Genomic DNA, 21,674 nt, shown 5'->3' with positions numbered 1-21,674 from the left:
TTCTCCTGCCTCAGCCTCCCGAGTAGCTGGGATTACAGGCGCCTTCCATTAGCTCGGCTAATTTTTTTGTATTTTTAGTAGAGATGTGGTTTCACTATGTTGGCCAGACTGGTCTCAAACTCCTGACCTCAGGCAATCCACCTGCCTCAGCCTCCCAAGGTGCTGGGATAACAGGCGTGAGCCACCATGCCCAGCTTCTTCCAGCACCTTCTAAAGCAGCACATCATGCAGGTGTGAAGGTGCTTCAGACCAGGGCTGCAGCTTCTATGTGTCTGCCAAGCTGTCTATGGCGGCAGCTGCACATCTTGAGGCTGGGAGCAAGGTCCTTATGTTAGAATCTTGCAAAAGTCACGACAACAGTCCTTTCTCGTTACACACTCTTTAGTCATTACTGTGGTGACAACGTGTCGATAGACAATTGTGATGACTTACACGTGCTTCTGATGGAATTCTAGTATCTTCTCAAGGCAGTGCTGCTGGCCAGGCAAATACTCGTTGGCTTTGAGGTGTTCTCGGTCCAGCATTTCATCGTAATCTCCTATTTCCGCTGCAATAGGATAAAAGTCAGTAATTCTAATGTTTAAATAAACTACAAGCATTTGTACATGTTACTGCATACATTAAAAGTAAAAAAAAAAAATTATCCCAAATTTGTAGCAAAATAATACATCCCTAAAAAAGCAAGATTTTGTATTTTATTTTTCCAAATATTTTATGCTGTTAAAAGGCAAATATAATGGGAAGTGAAGAGGATTTCTTGAAGAACAAAGGCCTGATGAGTACCTCCAGGGAGGCAAACATTGAATGATGAGTTTAATGTGTTTATTATTATTTTGACACAAGGTCTCGTTCTGTTGCCCAGCCTGGAGTGCAATGTGCGATCACCACTCAATGCAGCCTCAACCTCCCGGGCTCGAGCAATCTGCCCGCCTCAGCCTCCTAAGTAGCTGGGACTGTAGGTAAGCACCACCATGCCCAGCTAATTTTTGTATTTTTTGTAGAGATAAGGTTTTGCCACACTGCCCAGGCTGGTCTCAAACTCCTGGACTTAAGCAATCCTCCTGCCTTGGCCTCCCAAATGTGCTGGGAGTATGGCATGAGCCACTGCACCTGGAGTATTATTATTTTTAAACCACACCTTAAACCTAAGTTGTCTCAAGATTATCATGATCAGGATGAAGTATTTTATTTATTTTAGGATAATGTATTTTAAGTGATTTTTTCCTTCAGACCTTCTCAAATTTCTTGATGAATAATGTCTCTTTCTAATTTCATGTATTTTAAGGCCACAATGTCTTAATAACATAAAGTCCAATAATTTAAAGCAATATGCTTTTATTTTTAGACAATCTCATATTCACAGAGAAGTTACAAGCACAGTACAAGAGTTTTTCCTCCTTTGAGCCATTTGAGAGTGAGTTGCTAACATGTTACTTGCCATACTTCAGTATGGACTTTCTAGAAGCTAGGACATTTGATATGGTTTGGCTGTGTTCCCACCCAAATCTCATCTTGAATTGTAACTCCCACAAGTCCCACAAATTGTGTGAGGAACCCAGTGGGAGGTAACGGAACCATGGGGGCGGATCTTTTCTGTGCTGTTCTCGTAATAGTGAATAAGTCTCGTGAGATCTGATGGTTTTATAAGGAGTAGTTTCCCTGTACAAGCTCTCTCTTGCTGCTGCCACATGTCTCTATCAGCAGTGTGAAAATGGACTAATACAATATTCTTACCTGCAGCCTTGTAAAACTACCCAGATCAGGAACAGGCCATGATCTGAGGCTCCATTCCAGATGTGGCCCCTAGTCATATTTTACCAACTGCCCAATTATGTTTTTTACAGCAAAAAGATCTGGTTCAGTCATATGTTGTATTTGTTGCCATGTGTCTACCCGATAAGTCTTTCAGCCAAATGAATAAGAACCAAAGTCACTTTGAAAACTTTTATTAATCAACAAGTCCCCTGGTGGAGGACAGCAAACCCACAATAAAATTTATTATTTGAAGAAGGTATGTCTGGGGAAGGACCAAGGAAGCTGCAAATAACCTATATACTTATTAATTCCTAAAATTTTGGACACTTTCTATGTCATATTTCCTGCATTCAAATTTCAGAAACATTAGTTCTGTGCTAGGAAGCTGTGGTCCCACCCCTAGTCCAGGAGCACTGTGGGTATTTGTTTTTCTATTCCCATCGCTGGGGGCTCGGCAAGGTTCCAGAACCTCCTCTTACACTTCTCATGGTTTATTTTTGAAGTAACTGTAATTCTTCACACAGTTCTGAACCATCTCTTGATCTGTGTGAGATACTGAACAAATGTCTTCTTTTTCCTTCATGGCTAACGCTTAACTAATCTGAGAGGGCTGTAACTTTTATCCCAGTGAGGCCCTTTCCAGGGTTTGCTGAGAGTTTGGTTTATATTCTGACTCTTAAAGACTGAATATGCATTGCTGGTAAAATGCACAAAAGCATAAATGACAGACAACCCAAAAGAAGGAATGTGGCTACAGATTTTGGCCTTGGCCTGTTTGCTATGTGGAAACTATTTGCCTCAAGGAATTCCACTTTATAGAAGTTAACCTTTTGCTTATAAAAAATATTGAAATTGAAACACAGCATTCTATGGTCAGGCTCATTAACTAGGCATGTACATCAGCAACTAATTGTAGTTCTGAGCGTGGGTACATCTGTGCCATAGCCAGTGCATGCTCCCTGCTAGCAGGGAGATACTCACACTGCAGAAGATGGGACGTGAGAAGGGCCGCTGTGGTGTCAGCACAGGTCAAACGCTCTTCCAGCAGGTCCCTCTTAAGTTGCAAGGCAAACAAGTATCTAGAAGAGAGTTCAAAATAAGACAGAGATCAACTCCAAATGTTCTCTGAATGTAACACGGACATGTCTCCACAGCAAGACAGCAAATGAGCCCTGGGAAGTGGCAGTGACCCAACAGTGAGCAAAATGCAAGGCGGTCACGAAACAGCAAAGTCACAAAAGGCCTTTCATGAAACAAACAGTCACCAAGCAAAGGTCAGATGACAAACCAACTCAGCAGACTGAGTCACACACATGGGAGAGTGCACAGAAAGTGCTGAACACACTGAGGCACTCTGATGCAAACAATAAAAAAAAGAAATTGGCCGGGGGCGGTGGCTTACTCCTGTAATCCCAGCACTTTGGGAGGCTGGGGTGGGTGGATCACCTGAGGTCAGGAGTTCGAGATCAGCCTGACCAACATTGTGAAACCCTGTCTCTACGAAAAGTGCAAAAACCAGCCGGGCACAGTGGTTCACGCCTGTAATCCCAGCTACTCGGGAGGCTGAGGCAGGAGAATCGCCTGAACCCGGAGGTAGACGTTGCAGTGAGCTGAGATCACACCACTGCCCTCCAGGATAGGCAACAAGAGCAAAACTCTGTCTGGAAAAAAAAAAAGAAATAGTTTTCTCACGCATACCATCTACCCATATAATTACACATCTGCAGCCATACCTTCAAGGAGGGAAGGTCACAAATTCACATTACTTCTGTTAGTCACACAAAACTGCACTCACAATTTTGGATGAAACAGGAGAAATATCCAATGAAAACACAGCTTAAAGCAAGGTTGTAAAATTTTTTAACAGATTGATAATATATGGTCTTGGCTAGGATCTGAGAAACAGGCACTTTTGAATATCATTAGTGAGAATGTAATGAGAGAAGGCAATTGAAAATATCTGTATGTTCATTTATTCCATCAGCAAATAATTACTGAGTGTGAATTATGTTCTAGGTACTGTTCTGGGAGCTGGACATGCAACGGTAAGCAAGACCAACTCCCCGCCCCCCAGTGGAATTCATGCCCCAGTGCGCACTATTAAAATTTACTACATTCTCTTAAAATTCAGGATGTTGTACATACCCTGTAACAACAATTCCATTTCTACAAACTTTCCTAGAGTAATATTCCCATAGTTCTCAAAGGTATGTGAACAATGTTTCTTTGCAGCATTAGAGAAAAATTGGAAATATGGATGAATATGAGAATGATTAAATTATGTTACAGCCTAATTTAGTACATTTTTATATACAATATGGAAGAATGTCCACAGCATGCTTAGTAAGTGGGGGAAAAAATCAACCTACAGTTCAATATGTATCATTTGATATTGTTTTATAATATTTGTAATTTCTTTAAAGTTCTTACAGCTGTGTGTTTGTTGTACATCTATGCTTTCATCTGAAAGATACATACTTACGCGGAGAATAAGGTGCTGGGTAAGTGGAGAACTTCTACTTTTTACTTATCTTTGTTTACTTATTTTTTTGAGACAGACTCTCACTCTATTGCCCAGGCTGGAGTGTAGTGGCACTACCACAGCTGACTGCAGCCTTGACCTCCTGGGCTCGAGTGATACTCCTGCCTCAGCCTCCAGAGTAGCTGGGACCACAGGTGCACACCACCACACCTGGCTTATTTTTTGATATTTTGTAGAGATGAGGTCTCCCCATGTTGCCTAGGCTGGTCTTGAACTTGATCTTCCCACCTTGGCCTCCTGAAGTGCTGGGATTACAAGTGTAAGCCATTGCACCTGGCCCTTAGCTTTATTTGGAAAAAAAATTCTTTTACCACAAACATGTATGTTTTTATAACAGAAAAAAGAATCCTCTACATAAATACGGGGGAGAAGGGAGTAACTATAACACTGAGTTACCAGCATGAGTCCCAGAACTTGAGACCTAAGATCCTGAATTAGGGGACACTTTGTTATCCATCATTTTCAGATATCTATTTATCTATCTATCTATCTATCTATCTATCTATCTAGAGATATATATATATTTAAAAGTGATTCCCTCAAAAGAGACTTTTTTGGGTAAATGTCAGGCATTTAATACACTATTAAGATCTATGGTCACGCATAAAAATACTTTTTGCCGTCTTTGGAGTTTAGTTTCCTAAACTTTTAAAAATAAGAGGCTGAACTAATATGGTCTCTCCATTTCCTTGCAGTTGACATGCTATGATTTTGTGCTGTTAAAATGATATGCAGAAACCTTTACAAGAGAGTTCATAAGACATCTGATTCATTTATGAGTACATGTTTAGCCAGAAGGCAAAAAAGTTATTGATACCACTACAACATCATCGTTCTCTTTTATATCTCACCTTGGGTTTTCAGTTGGTTTTTAGATTATTCCTCTATTCTTCATAATATAATTGATACGCAAACAAATAAAAAAAAAAAAACAAAGAAAAACCTTGCATAACCTTACTGTCCAGATGAAACAACTGTTAACATTTTCTTTTTTTTTGAGACAGAGTTTCACTCTTGTTGCCCAGGCTGGAGTGCAATGCGCGACCTCAGCTCACTGCAACCCTGCAACCTCTGCCTCCTGGGTTCAACAGATTCTCTGCCTCGGCCTCCCAATTAGCTGGGATTAAAGGTGCCTGCCACCATGTCTAGATAATTTTTTTTTTTTTTTGGAGATGGAGTCTTGCTCTGCTGCCCAGGCTAGAGTGCAGTGGTGTGATCTTGGCTCACTGCAAACTTCGCCTCGCGGGTTCACGCCATTCTCCTGCCTTAGCCTCCTGAGTAGCTGGGACTACAGGGGCCCGCCACCACGCTTGGCTAATTTTTTGTATTTTCACTAGAGATGGGGTTTCAAAACCGTGTTAGCCAGGATGGTCTCGATCTCCTGACCCCGTGATCCGCCTGCCTTGGACTCCCAAAGTGCTGGGATTACAGGCATAAGCCACCGCGCCTGGCCAATTTTCTTTGCATTTTTAGTAGAGACAGGGTTTTGCCACGTTGGCCAGGCTGGTATTGAACTCCTGACCTCAGGTGATCTGCCTGCCTTGGTCTCCCAAAGTGCTGGGATTACAGGCGTGAGCCATCACACCCTGCCATCTTTAGATCATTCCTATAAAGAATCGATCTTTAATTCAAAATAGTATCACAAAAGAAGTGACCCAAAATATTTCTGCTCCATAAATTCCTAAGGACTAACACACTGGGTACTTCTACCCATTAAGCACATTTTGTGATAAAGAAGAGTACATATGAGTAAAATCCATCCCTGAGAACCTTCTGAACATGCATAAGTCTATGTTCATTTGGAAAATGTAAGTTCAACATGACCCTGACATCCCATTCCATTTGTCATTTTCAGATTTGTACTGTAAACCTTACATTGAACTCTTATTCACATGTCTGTGCACGGGTCAATTGCTAACATGCTTCCTTTAACCACTCTACATTCATGACCACTTTTCTGTGTATATTAGGCTCACTCATTCTTTCAATGAGCCAGGTGCTGTGGGAGATAACCGGTGAATACAAGATTCCTGCTGACAACAGCTTCAGCTCTGCGAGCTCTTTACCTTGTATATTCTTCTTGTAGCTGACCAGGATCAGGTGGGAAAAATTTCACAGCTAGGCGAAGCACCACATTCTTTGGCCCTTTAAAAAAAAAATTTAAACTTCACAAATAAGGTCAATCTTTGCATTTATTCTCTTTTCATATATTACTACATAACTGAGGTCATGCTTCCAAGTGGACTGTTACAGCAAATCTTTTCAAATAATATGATATTAAGAAATTTCTGCCCAGGTGTGGTGGTGTGTGCCTGTAATCCCAGCCCTTTGGGAGGCTGAGGTGAAAAGAAGGCTTGAGGCCAGTAGTCTGAGGCTGCAGTGTGCTACAATTGCACCACTGCACTCCAGCCTGGGCAGGAGAGTGAGACCCTGTCTCTGAACAAAAGAAAAAAGAAAAAACAAAGAAGCATTTCCTGTATATGAATTTGAGTCCCAAGTACCAATCACATATGTACAGAATTTTAAAATCTTTTGCATTAAGCAGGGATTACTCAAGGAAGCCTTAAAAACAAGTAGGAAGTTGCACATTAAAATATTTAAATAGGCTGGGTGCAGTGGTTCACATCTGTAATCCCAGCACTTTGGGAGGCTGAGGCTGGCGGATCACTTGAGCCCAGGAGTCTCAGACCAGCCTGGGCAACATGGTAAAATCCCATTTCTACCCGCTCCCCTCTTCCCACCAAAAAAACCCCAAATCAGCCAGATGTGGTGGCGCATGCCTGAAGTCCCAGCTACTTGGGAGGCCAAGGTGGGAGGACTGCTTGAGCTCAGAAGGCAGAGGCTGCAGTGAGCTGAGATCACACCACTGCACTCCAGGCTGGGTGACAGAACGAGACTCCGCCCACCCCTCCACACACAAACATGCTTGCGCGCGCTCTCTCTCTTTCTATATATATATACACACACACATACATATATAGAGAGACAGAGATACATTTTTTTCCCTAGTTTATTTATTTATTTTTTTGAGACAGAGTCTCACTCTGTCACCCAGGCTGGAGTGTAGGCGCGCGATCTCGGCTCACTGAAAGCTCTGCCTCCCAGGTTCATGCCATTCTCCTGCCTCAGGCTCCCAAGTAGCTGGGACTACAAGTGCCTGCCACCACGTCTGACTAATTTATACTTTTAGTAGAGGCGGAGTTTCACCGTGTTAGCCGGGATGGTCTCGATCTCCTGACCTCGTGATCTGCCCACCTCGGCCTCCCAAAATGCTGGGATTACAGGTGTGAGCCACTGCGTCCAGCCCCCAGTTTATGTTTTAGGGAAAAAAAATGATAAATGAAAAAGTTTTTTAAAAAAAGTTTATGTGTTTACACTATTTTTTTTTTTTTGAGATGCAGTCTCACTCTGTTGCCTAGGCTGGAGTGCAGCGGCATGATCTCGGCTCATTGCAACCTTCCAGGCTCAAGCGATTCTCCTGCCTCAGCCTCCTGAGTAGCTGAGATTAGAGGCATGCGCCATCACGTCCAGCTAACTTTTGTATTTTTAGTAGAGACAGGGTTTCGCCATGTTGGTCAGGCTGGTCTCGAACCCCTGACCTCTGGTGATCTGCCCGCTTGGGCCTCCCAAATTGCTAGAATTACAGGCATTAGCCACCACAACGGGCCAGTATTAGTAGTAGTAATAAAAAAAATTATTTTTGAAATCTGATTACTGTAAAGGTACATTATCTTATCAGTATAAAACAACTTATTTTGTTTTCTTTCCTCAGAGATCCTTGTTCTGATATAACAAAGTTATTTCCACACCTTTTTCTTCAATTTATAATAGTAATACAAAAAATTATGGGTGACTCAACTATAGACTTCATCTGACACAATTATAGAAGAACTGAGAAGTGTTACTATTTGTTTTAATTTTAAAAATTTAGTAAGTAGACAAATGAAAATAATTATTTTGAGACTGAGGTGGGAAGACAGCTTGAACCCAGGAGGTTGAGGCTGCAGAGAACTGTGTTCGCACCACTACACTCCAGCCTGGGCAACAAATAGCGAGACCCTGTCTCAAAAATAATAATATAATTGTTATTATTATATTCACAGTTACAATTATGTTTATAACTGTAAAATAGTATCAACTATTTTATTAAAAGCTATTTAAAAGGAGAATCTCAATGTCTTTTCACAATCAAGGGAGAAACTGCAGTTATTTTTGCATATTGGCCAAAAATTAAGATGATATCAAACAGCATATGCTCTTATTTCCAAATGTGAAGCAAGTCACCTAGAATCTTCTGAGTTAAATTTACTAAAACTAAACAGCAAAATGACTTCCAAGTTTATCTGCTGTTGGTGATCACTTCCTGCTAACCATGCACGGTGGTGACAATGAACATTTGAACATGCCTTTTAAACATTCCAGGACAAAGCATCTTAAACAAACAGATTTTAAAGAGTTAAACCAAGGACTTACTTCGTATTTGCCTAATGATGGGTTTCATAGGTTCAAGCCAAATCTAAAGAAGGGTTAACAGAAGAAATCCAATCTATTAAATAATGTCTCTATTTAACAAATATGCTATAAAAACAAAAATGGTTATAATTAGATAAATTTTTATGTCAGGAAAATTTTGACTCTACCCCCCTCTTAAAAGTTGAATCCTGATAAAACAAACTGTACAAGAAGCACAGCAATGCCTGCTTTGGGAAACCTGGGAAGACATCAAAATTGCTGTATTATACTGGATACCTCCATTCAGTTGCTGCCATGCACAGAATGGGTCCCAATAATTATTTGCAGGAATTTGTTAACACCAAACAAATATTTGGTACTACTGCATTTATGAACAAACTGATGAGAGGGCTTCTGTAAAAAAGAGGTACGTCATGTCACCAGAACAGGAAACTTGGATAAATCCGGTTGCACTGCCAAGGGTATCTGAAAGGCTGGACAGAACTTAATAATGCTGACATGCTTTTTGAACTAAAGGGTAGATGTAAGGTTCTTTAAAACAGTTCTATCTATAAATATTAAAACTCCACACTTTTTAAGGTTGCATCTATTAAGTAAAATGAGGCATAACTGGTTGTTTGCTACAAATCCACTTTCAAAATGATTTTCATACAGGATGTATTAGAAGTTGCTTTTATAACTTTTAAGAGAGTTTCCTTGGCACATGTGCTAATGACAGAACAAATTTAGGGAGGGTGTGAATTCAGGCTTGGATTAAAGGCAAATATATTATCTACAGCTAACAGTAATATATTTTAATAGCAAAGATATTTGATACTGATGATATGACAATTATAAAAGATCTTGTGGGTATCATCACAGCAGGCCCGAAGGCTCCATGCCTGGGCACATCATAAGCATCCTACTGCATGCCTAGGGCCTGTTTCCCTAACAAATCAAAGCACTTACCCAGTAGGACTGAGTATTTTGAAACTCCAACCCGAAGTAGTCACATTCTACCAGATTCAAATGCTTCCACACTTGTGTCAGTAATATCTGGCCATCACATTTAGGCTGTGTAGAGAGAGGTGGGAAAAATAACGAGGACCGAATGACTAAAGAGCAAGGGTTTATGAAAACTGTGCATAAAACTACTTTCCCACACACAAAACTTTATTTGTTGCTTCACTTTGTCTTCTAGTGTATAACTAAGATTTATAAGCTATATAAAAAAAAAGAGTCTGAAGCATTTGTGCACAGAAACTGGCAACAAAATAAAGCTAAAAAATTTCTTCCATTTTACATTTAAGTGTGTTTTCAGTCCTATTTCTTTGTAACTTTAGGCTATGGAAACCATTTCTAGTTTTAGTAAATATTTTATCAAATAATTTTGATATTTACACCAGGTGTGGTGGCTCATACCTATAATCCCACTAATTTGAGGCTGAGGTGGGTGGATTGCTTGAGCCCAGGAGTTTGAGACCAACCTGGGCAATACAGTGACACCTCGCCTCTACCCAAATTAAAAAATTAGCCGAGCACAGCGGTGCCCACCTGTATTCCCAGCTACGCAGGTGGCTGAGGTGTGAGGATTGCTTGAACCTGGGAGAAGGAGGCTGCAGTGAGCCATGATCATGCCACTGCACTCCAGCCTGGGTGACAGAGTGAGACCTTTTCAAAAATACATAATTTTAATATTTACTAAAAAGCTAAAGTCTTAGAGTCTTCGTTTATATAAGATCCCAGTAAATAGTTATTTGATCAATCGGAAATTACAAAGAGTAAAAAAAACATATTATTTGGTAGTATTTCACATCAATGAGAAGAACTGTTCATAAAAGAGGTGGGGCAACTGACTTTCCCATTAAGGAAGAGAATGGGCTGAGCACAGTGGCTCACGCCTGTAATCCCAGCACTTTGCGAGGCTGAGACGGGAGAATTTCTCGAGTACAGGAGTTCAGGATAAGCCTGGGCAATATGGCAAAACACTGTCTCCACCAAAAAAAAAAAAAAAAAGCTGGGTGTAGTGGCGTGCGCCTGTAGTCCCAGCTACTCAGGAGGCTGAGGTGAGAGGATCACCTGAGTCCAGGAGGCAGAGGTTGCAGTGAGCCGAGATTGTGCCACTGCATTCCAGCTTGGGTGACAGAGTAAAACTCTGTTTCAACAAAAACAGAAGAAGAAAAATGGAAATAGAGTTTTATTGTACATCACTCACAAAAATAAATTCCAGTGGACCTCAAGACCAGAATTAAACAAGAGAAGACTCTCTATAATCTTGGGAAAGGTAAAGTCTTCCTAAGCATAGCAAAAAGGAAAGATGGACAGACTTGACTCAAAAGTGAAAAACATCTGAACAGAAACACATTTAACGAAGTTATTTAGAATCACACTGGAAAAAGTTATAATGTTTTATTTTGCTCTTATTAGATGAAGATGTACAAATGGCTATTATGCATTTAAAAAGATACTAAATTTCTCTAATAATAAAACAGTAAGACATTTTTCACCCATCAGTTAGAATGATGATGCCAATACTCTGTGAGAAACAGCCACTTTCACAGAGTACCGGGAAGAATGTAAGTTCATGTGACCTGTGGGGGGATCATGTGAAAATACTTTTCAAAATGTAAAGTGTGCGTTTACCTTTGCCCCAGCAATTCTACTTCTACAACTTTTTCCTACAGACATTTTCATACAACTGTACAGACCTAAAGATGTTAAGGACAAATTCAGTAAAGAATTGGTAAAATAGGCTGGGCGCAGTGGCTCATGCCTGTAATCCCAGCACTTTGGGAGGCCAAGGTGGGTGGATCACCTGAGGTTAGGAGGTCGAGACCAGCCTGGCCAACATGGCAAAACCTTGTCTCTACTAAAAAATAGAAAAATTAGCCGGGTGTGGTGGTGCACGCCTATAATCCCAGCTACTCAGGAGGCTAAGGCAGGTGAATAGCTTGGGAGGCGGAGGTTGCAGTGAGCCGTGAGCCAAGACTGCGCCATTGCACTCCAGCCTGTGTGACAAGAGTGAAACTCCGTCTCAAAAAAAAAAAAAGAATTGGTAAAATAAATAATGACATATCCATAATGGGCAACTATGCAACCCTTAAAAAGAACACAGAACTCTCTATGTCTTATTGAAAAAAGTCTACAACACACAGTTTAATTAAGGGAAAAAAAAAAAAAAAGGGACCGGGCATGGTGGCTCGCGCCTGTGAACTCGCAAGCTGAGGGAGGAGGATTGCTTGAGGCCTGGAGTTCAAGATCAGACTGCACGACAAAGAGAGACCTTGTCTCTACAAAAAAATAAAAATTAAAAGGAAAAAGAAAAAAAGGACTCCATTTCTATACAGTGTATATAACGATTCCATTTTATTAAAAACACACATGCCCCATGGATACATTTATATGTAATAAAAATAAGTTTGGAAGGCTGTTCACTAAATCTTTAAAAGTAACTGTCATTAAAGAACTGAGCAGAGGTGGAGGTGGGGGCAAGGGCATTCTTACTTCTTCACTTCTATAACGCCTCAATTTTTAACCAATAGGCATATATCATCTTTGCAATTAACAAACAATATGTGCAAACTGGGGGAGGCAAATCTCAATGTTCCAAAGGACATTATGGCCCTTGAGGTTTAGTCACCAGATTCTCACTGTGTAAGAAATAAAACCTTGCAAATCCATTTTAACAAAGCAGCATGCAGAACAAAAGTACAAGGAACGCCTCTTTAAAATGGAAAGGTGAGCTACAAAGTGACCTGACATTGTAAATACAATTTCTAAATAACAAAAGGGCAAATCTGTGTTGAACTTGCTCTGATATAATCTTTTAGGGCCTTCTCCAGTAAGAACTTACTCTGATGCCTGTGGGCATCTAGGAGGAGGCAGGCCAGTGCTCCACATGTGGTCCATCAAGACAGGGAGAATGCAGCTAGACCAGGGTTTCTGAGACTGCTAACCAGTCAGAAATTAGGAGCTGCGGAGTATGCTGCGCTAATTCACTGTGGGCCCAAACAACTCTATGAAGTTCTCTCAAAGCCATACTGTCTGTCCACACCTCCATCCCCTCTCACCAGGATCACCAGGGCAGTCCTCCTCATGGCTCTTCCTGAGTCAGGACTTGGGGTGGGGAGGCTACATACACCCAAGTCCCTCACCCTGATACAGCCTCACACTACCTGGCTTCACCTGAGTGCAGGGGTAATGACATGCTCAGGCTATTCCCTTAGAGAATAATTCCCTCTCACTTCCCTTCTATCAGTCTCTAGTGAATGCTTTGAGAATCTGATAAAAAGTCAGCTCATTTGTGGGCTCTCTAAATTCAGTAAATTCTACCTAATTACCACACCAGCTGGTAGAACACATTCAACTCTAGAACTGCCCTTTGGCATTGCTGCTGACCGTGACCCGTTTATTTGTTTAGGTGTGTTCCTCCTACCAGTGGCAAGTTTAAAGGGCAGGGACTGCATCTTCTCCATCCTAGTAGCTCCAGCTCTGGCTCACAGGAGAAGCACTACACATGTCCATTTTCCCGGACTGTCCACCATTGCTCCTGATTCTGATGGCTCTTGTGGGAGGTTGAGTGTGCATGTCAGGTGGCACAGAGAATATGAAATTCTCTTAGCTCTCCCCTCTTCTTCAACTACCTGGCTGCCCCCTGTGAGTCACTGGGAAGGTCAGGGTTCACAGTCTTACCTGAGCCCCTCCACTTCCTAGGGTCGTGCAGCCAGGGTTTGCTCCAGGAGTTCTGCCCCACCACACCGATGAAGGCAACATACACTAAACATGCAGGTGCAAGCACATTCACAAGGCACCTGTTAACCAGCAATGTCCAACACTCAGGACAGGGTTTGTAAATATGGGCACAAAAATTCACAGTTATATGTGTATTTGTATATATACACACACAAACATATGTGCATGTGTTTAACCTTCAGTGCAGGGACAACGATCTTTTCATGAACGGTGCCAGGGGAACGGCATATCCATACAGGTGAAAATAAGCACTGACTCCAACCTCACACCATGCACAAAATTAATTCAATATGAATCACGGAAAGGCACAACAATAAAGCTTGGGTAGGCAAATATTTCTCAAACAGGACACAAACAGCACTAGCTCCCCCACCACCAAAAGACTGACATTGACTAGCTGAGTATTACAACCTTCTGTACATCAAAAGACACTGTTAAGATAGGAAAAAGGCAAGCCACAAAATAGAAGATAGTTGCAATACAAAAACCCAACAAAGGGGCTGGGCGTGGTGGCTCACACCTGTAATCCCAGCACCTTGGGAGGCCGAGGCAGACGGATCATGTGAGGTCAGGACTTTGAGACCAGCTTGACTAAAAATACAAAACTTTCACTACTCTCTACTAAAAATACAAAAATTAGCTGGGTGTGGCGGCGTATGCCTGTAGTTCCAGCTACTTGGGAGGCTGAGACAGGAGAACTGCTTGAACCTGGGAGGTAGAGGTTGCAGTGAGCTAGGATTGTGCCACTGCATTCCAGTCTGCATGACAGAGCGAGACTCCGTCTCAAAACAAACAAAAAACAAACCCAATAAAGGTCTTGTAGCCAACATATATAAAGATCTACAAATCATAAGGAAAACCAGACAACCCAATTAATGACAAATAGGCCGAAAGACTTAAATAGGCACTTCACAAAAGAGGATATTCAAATGGCCAATGAACAATGAGAAAAGTTGGACAATATTACATCAAGGAAACGCACACTAAAACCACAATAAGATACCACTAGACCCTCACTAGAATAGCTGAGAATATAAAAATGGATAATCCTAATGTTGGCAAGAAAGTGGAACATCTGGAGTCTCAAACACTGTAAATTTGTATGATCTCTTTGAAAAGCTGACAGTATCTACTAAAGGTACACGGAAGTATACCCTATAACCTAGCAATTCCAGTCCTGGGTATAAACCCAACAGAAATACCAGTTTACAGAGACCTAAAGACAAATTCAAGAATGTATGGCTGGGTGCAGTGGCTCATGCCTGTAATCCTAGTACTTTGGGAAGCTGAGGCAGGCAGATCACCTGAGGTCAGGAGTTCAAGACCAGCCTGGTCAACATGGTGAAACCCCATCTCTATTAAAAATGCAAAAATTAGCCAGGCATGGTGGCACACGCCTGTAATCCAAGCTACTTGTGAGACAGAGACAAGGGAATTGGTTGAACCTGGGAGGCGGAGGTTGCAGTGAGCCAAGATTGCGCCACTGCACTCCAGCCTGGGAGACAAAGCAAGACTGTCTCAAAAAAAAAAAAAAAAAAAAAAAAGAAAGAAAGAAAGAAAGAAAGAAAAAAAAGGAATGTTCACAGAAGCTTTATTCATAGGACCTCAAAACTGGAAACTACCAAAAATGTCAATTAAACAGCAGAATGGATAAACAGTGATTTGTTTTTACAATGGAATACTACCCAGCAACGAACAAGCAAACCATAGCTATACCAACAACACTGATAATTTCCACATAGTACATATTCTATTCATGCACATGATAAATACATACATACTTATATGAAATTCAAGATCTGGCAAAACTAATTTATAATGCTAAGTGGCTACTTTTGGGGGTCATAATTGAGACAGACACAGGGAGCCTGTTCTACTCCATTCTCTGGGTGGGGATACATAAGTGTATACATATTAAAAAATATCAAGCTGCACACATAAGATACATGCACTTTCTTATGTAAGTTATATCTCAATAAGAATGTAATTAAAACGAAAAAAGGGCCAGCTGCAGTGGCTCATGCCCGTAATCCCAGCACTCTGGGAGGCCGAGGCAGGCGGATCATGAGGTCAGATTGAGACCATCCTGGCTAACACAGTGAAACCCCGTCTCTACTAAAAACACAAACAATTAGCCAGGTGCGGTGGCGGGCGCTTGTAGTCCCAGCTACTCGGGAGGCTGAGGCAGGAGAATGGTGTGAACCGAGGAGGCGGAGCTTGCAGTGAGCCGAGATTGCTCCACTGCACTCTAGCCTGGGCGACAGAGTGTGACTCTGTCTCCAAAAAAATGTAATTAAAAGGAAAAACTCTTGCAGTTCATGAAAATCGATCTTTTACATTTTATAATAATCCTTTCTACAAAAGTCTCTGAGCTGTAAACTTCGCCTCTGCTTGATATACCAAGAACTCACAACTCAATGAAACAGCTGATTCTACCGTTGGACAGTTCTGCTTGAAAATAATTCCTAGCCTTTTCGTCTAAATGTCTCTCCAACCTCTACCTCCCTAAATCCTCACCTAATCAATCTTTTCTGGACACCGTTCAGCTTACTAAGGTCCCTTTGAAAATGGTCCCAGAGGCCGGGCGCAGTGGCTCAAGCCTGTAATCCCAGCACTTTGGGAGGCCGAGACGGGCGGATCACGAGGTCAGGAGATCGAGACCATCCTGGCTAACACGGTGAAACCCCGTCTCTATTAAGAAATACAAAAAACTAGCCGGGCGAGGTGGCGGGCGCCTGTGGTCCCAGCTACTCGGGAGGCTGAGGCCGGAGAATGGCGTGAACCCGGGAGGCGGAGCTTGCAGTGAGCTGAGATCCGGCCACTGCACTCCAGCCTGGGCGGCAGAGCGAGACTCCGTCTCAAAAAAAAAAAAAAAAAAAGAAAATGGTCCCAGAACAGAACACATATCACAGAAATTGCCCACAGAACAGAACATGCATCACAGAAATCGCCACAGAACAGAACACGCATCACAGAAATCGCCCACAGAACAGAACACGCATCACAGAAATCGCCCACAGAACAGAACGCGCATCACAGAAATCACCCGAAACAAGACAAGCTTGGTGCAGTGCCCACACTATGAAGTCTGATCACTTCCCACAGATCACTGCGTGCAGATCAGTTATTCAGAGAACAAGACTGTACACTTCATGAGAACAAATTTTCTAAGAAGACTATACCAAAACATACATCAATCTAGTTTAATTTTTTAATATATCATTTTTAAAGTACTAAACATAAAAAGAGATAATTTTGTGGGCCATATGTTTCAGGAGGGAAGAAACCATATTATGAACTTGGTTCAATAATTAGATCACCACACTCTTGGAGACTTTCAACAGAAAGAATTATCCCTAAGGACAGAATCCCAGGTAGTTCCTGATACTTCAACTCAAATTACTGGAAAACAAACAAACAAACAAACAAAAACCAACTGTCAGGAGAGCCCCTTTTTTCCCCCACATAGTAGGCACTCAGATGTCTATTAATGAATAAACAAATCCCTTAATAACTGGAAGAAACATCTGTTATGACCATAAATACTGAAGTCCAACCTGACATAAGCGATTAAAAGGTGGGCAATTCAACATGACCAGGAGTAGCAGGCAGTGTGTGAGGTGCAATGCAGGCCACAAAGAAAGGCTCTGCAAACCAGCCAGGTGACCATAGGGTTCCCAGCCATTCTTAAGCTTCCCTGCAATGGCATAAATGCATAGTTTCCAAGGATGTCAAGAAATTTGGGAAGACGTTGACCTGTTATTTTTCAAACCTAAAGAAGACCAAAATAGAAGACACAGGTTTAATGTGAACAGTTTAGACTTTACAGCTAAATGTAAGAATTGATGGTCAAGATGATAAATATAAAATAAGGTACAGAGATATATTTTCAGCTCTTTGAACTTTTTAGTGTATTGTATAATCATCTCTAAAACAGTACCAACAGCCATCTGAGCCAAGGGTCAGGAATCCTCTGCTCTAAGTAGGACAGGAGCAGGTATTCTCCAGGCCCTTTGTGGCTCCTGAGTTGATCAACAGGAACGGGTTTCCTCACAGTCCTAAGGGCAGAGGCTTTGGAGTGGGAATCCTCGTTTCTACGTGGTGAGTATACTTCCTCAGTTGAAGAACAAACACAACTCTTACCCTGAATGGGTTTTGTGGGAATGTAATAAGGTAGCACAGGAAAGCTGCTCAGCACCATGCCTGGCACACGACATCTCCAAGTCCAATACTGCTGCTCGCTGTCTGCCCACACAGAACAGAGCGAGCATCACCAGAAAACATCATACACAGCGAGGGCTCATGCCCCTCCTGAGTAGGGAGTAGGGTTCCTTCAGGACAGGTCCTCAAGGGTGCAAAGCAGCTTCTAAATAAGGTCTACAAAAGTAAGACCTCAGATGAGAGGAAGAGCCCTTTGATTCCATGATGGGTGCATGTTACTCAACACAGCATCCAATAATTTTTTTCCTGCCAATATGTAAAACATATTTTAAAAATCACAGTATTTTCCATAATGTACTTTGAAGAAACCAAACTTTCAGAATATTTTTCAAGAATTCTTGTGAAAGTAATTTTTCACAGAGTCACTCTCCATAATTTGTATAGATGCCTTATGACCTGGACAGTAGCTCATAAAGTGTCACAATCAGTTCTATTTTCAGTGTCACCTGTATCAGTCATATGTCCTTTTTTTTGAGATAGAGTCTTGCTCTGTCACCCAGGCTGGAGTGCAGTGGCGTGATCTCGGCTCACTGCAAGCTCCACCTCCCGGATTCACGCCATTCTCCTGCCTCGGCCTCACGAGTAGCTGGGACTACAGGTGCCCGACACCACGCCCGGCTAATTTTTTGTATTTTTAGTACAGATGGCGTTTCACCGTGTTAGCCAGAGTGGTCTCAATCTCCTGACCTCGGGATCCGCCCGCCTCGGCCTCCCGAAGTGCTGGGATTGCAGGCGGAGCCACCGCGCCAAGCCCACATGTCCATTTTTATCCTTTCAAATCTTCTCGACTTAAAACATACCTTCTGGTCCTAAAAACACAGAAATTCAGTATCAGGTGGATACAATAATCACCGCATGTTCCCAAAGTACCAAATGATCAGATGAAACAAGACTCTCCCTGCACTAGGCTGGAAGGGCCTCACAGAAACTTAGGGCACTGGCATCATCCAGACGCTCAAAATGGAAGAAAATCCCATCGCCATCACGCCGTGTTTCCTGCTGAACTCAACAGCGACTCAAATCAGAACTGTGTTTCAAATACTAGGCTGGAGGAGAAACAGTATTAAGAACACAGTATAAAGAATACAAGTTAAAAAGCAAAACTTTTTGTTCAATGTTTCCAGTTTTCTAGTTGGTCACGGTGTTAAAGTCCTTTTCCAGGCTTAGGTATAAAGAATATTGTTAAAAATTTACATTTACAAAACTATTAAAGATTTTGTCTAGATGAAAATGGGTGACAAAGGCCTGGCTAACAAAGCACTTCTTTATTCTTTGTCTTAAGCTCTGTGGGAAAATTCTTCTTGAAACAGCTTGATTTTGTCCTTTAACTTGTTTCAAGTACTCATTTACAGTTCATTTGCCAAATTATAACTCCTCTATCTATCTAGATGGCCACTCCTGTTACATAATTCATATCTGTACTGGAAGTTTCATTACTTAAGATTTTTATTGTCTAATAATTAGATCAATCCCAAATTTCCTTTTATAATATTATACTGTACAATGAAAATCATCTTGAGAGCTCAGAAGGAAACTGTAGCTACATTCTTTGAAAGGTCACCAACATTTTTGATAGGCATTTCACTCTCATTTTGGCACATTTTCAAATCTTGGGTTCTCACATATTCTTAAAATACTGTACACCAAACTTCTACTCCAAACTGCACTAAGAACCATAAGAAGGCTGGGCGTGGTGGCTCACGTCTTTCATCCCAGCGTTTTGGGAGGCCAAGGTGGGTGGATTACCTGAGGTCAGGAGTTTGAGACCAGCCTTACCAACAAAGTGAAACCCCGTCTCTACTAAAAATACAAAAATTAGCCGGGTGTGGTGGCAGGTGCCTGTAGTCCCAGCTACGAACCATAAGGAGTAGTACTAAATCTGACAGCATAAAGATGTTAACTGTTACTTCTGCTTCTTTTTTGAGATGGAGTCTCCCTGTATTGCCCAGTGCAGTGGTACCATCTCAGCTCACTGCAACCTCTGCCTCCTGGGTTCAAGTGATTCTCCTGCCTCAGCCTCCTGAGTAGTTGGGATTACAGGCGCACACCACCAGGCCCAGATAATAGTTTTTGGATTTTTAGTAGAGATAGGGCTTCACTGTGTTGGTTGGGCTGGCCTCGAACTCCTAACCTCAGGTAATCCATCCACCTCAGCCTCCCAGAGTGCTGCGATTACAAGTATGAGCCACCACGCCCAGATTACTTCTGCTTCTTTTTTTTTTTTTTTTTTTTTTTTTTGAGGCGGAGTCTCGCTCTGTCGCCCAGGCTGGAGTGCAGTGGCACGATCTCGGCTCACTGCAAGCTCCGCCTCCCGGGTTCCCGCCATTCTCCTGCCTCAGCCTCCCAAGTAGCTGGGACTACAGGCGCCTGCCACCTCGCCCGGCTAGTTTTTTGTATTTTTTAGTAGAGACGGGGTTTCACCGTGTTAGCCAGGATGGTCTCGATCTCCTGACCTCGTGATCCACCCGTCTCGGCCTCCCAAAGTGCTGGGATTACAGGCTTGAGCCACCGCGCCCGGCCTACTTCTGCTTCTAAGGGAAGGGTTCTGTATCATAGAGGGACAAATGAATCCCCAGGCACTTCATCTTTCTAGACTAAAGAGACCAACTGGCAGATAAATCATCTCTACCCTAAGATGTGGGCAAAAAATGAGCTTATTTATCATTGGATTCATTAATACCCTAGCTCTTCTACAATCACTCCTCTTAAACTACTCAAGGAAACAGTGCAACATGAAATCCCCCAACTTGAACCTGTTAATACTGGTGACTCAGTTACTTATTTATTGCCTTTCCATTCCAAACCCTCCCTTCTTTACCCTGCTTTGTGACACCGGAGCGGGACCCTGTAGACATTCCTTCTACACCAGCTGGCTTTGACAGCAGAGGGCTCTGGGGAGACACGACAAGAAGGGCCTTCTCTCCCCATTTCCGGGGCTTTTGGCTTTCCTGCTAGCTGTGTGCAGGAGAGCCAGCGGCTCACACCATCCTGTGAGTTTCACTGGCACTCCAGTCCCACTGGTGGGCAGCGTCCTCCCTGCCAGCCGGTTCCTATGACACCTTAATGAACTTCACCATCCAATGGGTCTGCACCTCAGCCTTGTGGGAGAAGGCCTCTTTCAAGTTTGCTGCTTCTTTGGATATTCCCTCCCTCAGCACTGGGGTGGCAGCTGCTCACCATATCTCCTGGTCCTATATTCTTTAGTATCTCCCTCCTGTCTTAGCAGTTAATCCTCTGTTGCTGGTTAATCATTATTTCTACTAAATTTCCCTGTTCAAATTACTGGTACAGTTTCTCTCTCCTGACTGGACCTTGAACGATTCAATGGTATTCTCTGGAAAATGACTATACAGCTTTAACATCTTGAGCTTGGGAAAAAGGGTTCTTCCCCAAGAGTGGGGAGGAAAAAAAGCCAAATCCACAATGGTCCTCCTAACTACTGCAATGTAGTGGGGTAGCAGAAGCTCTGCATGACCAGATGAGGTTGAAAGCTGGAAGAATCATCATTAAATGGAGGTTCACTTGGCATCTATTCTGCTAGCTGCCTACCTGAATTCCCAAATTCATCAGGAGAAGAAAATTGCGCCTTCTAGTGCTCTCAGAAGTGGGGGAAGGTGGGCCCGAGAATGCAGAACCTGCAATGAGCTTCCTCACAGAGAAACCAGTGGAAATGTGAAGGGGATTGCCATCTGAGCACAAAAGGAGGTGATGTAGAACACTCGCCCACTAGTGTTTTATGTCTATTAAAGTCTTCCATGTGAGCAAGGGCACATCAAGAAGGACACACCCCAAGGTGAAGGAGACCCCATTTCACTACACAACCCCATTTTCCCAACACATTTGCAGACAGTGTACGCTGAACACCAGCAGCCAAAGAAGCAACCTGCTACTAACTGGCTTGTTTTAGGAGTTGGGCACACAACATACAATTATTTTCTTCTTTATTGTGTTT

At 42.4% G+C, this 21,674-nt stretch overlaps 1 protein-coding gene across 1 annotated transcript in view; it reads right to left on the bottom strand.

The window, feature by feature from the left end:
* FARP2 (FERM, ARH/RhoGEF and pleckstrin domain protein 2) overlaps positions 1-21,674 on the bottom strand; it is a 134,358-nt gene that overhangs the window by 75,877 nt on the left and 36,807 nt on the right. The window contains exons 3-7 of the mRNA XM_025403973.1: positions 9,719-9,823; positions 8,771-8,813; positions 6,364-6,442; positions 2,737-2,834; positions 433-547 (exon numbers count right to left, since the gene is read on the bottom strand). Of these exons, the coding sequence (XP_025259758.1) occupies positions 433-547; positions 2,737-2,834; positions 6,364-6,442; positions 8,771-8,813; positions 9,719-9,823 (440 nt within the window). The remainder of the gene's footprint in view (positions 1-432; positions 548-2,736; positions 2,835-6,363; positions 6,443-8,770; positions 8,814-9,718; positions 9,824-21,674) is intronic.

The sequence above is a fragment of the Theropithecus gelada genome, chromosome 12 (genome assembly GCF_003255815.1).
Source record: "Theropithecus gelada isolate Dixy chromosome 12, Tgel_1.0, whole genome shotgun sequence".
Classification (NCBI taxonomy): domain Eukaryota; kingdom Metazoa; phylum Chordata; class Mammalia; order Primates; family Cercopithecidae; genus Theropithecus; species Theropithecus gelada.
The sequence above is the reverse complement of the archived record's forward strand: the minus strand, read 5'-3'. Positions and strand labels throughout refer to the sequence as shown.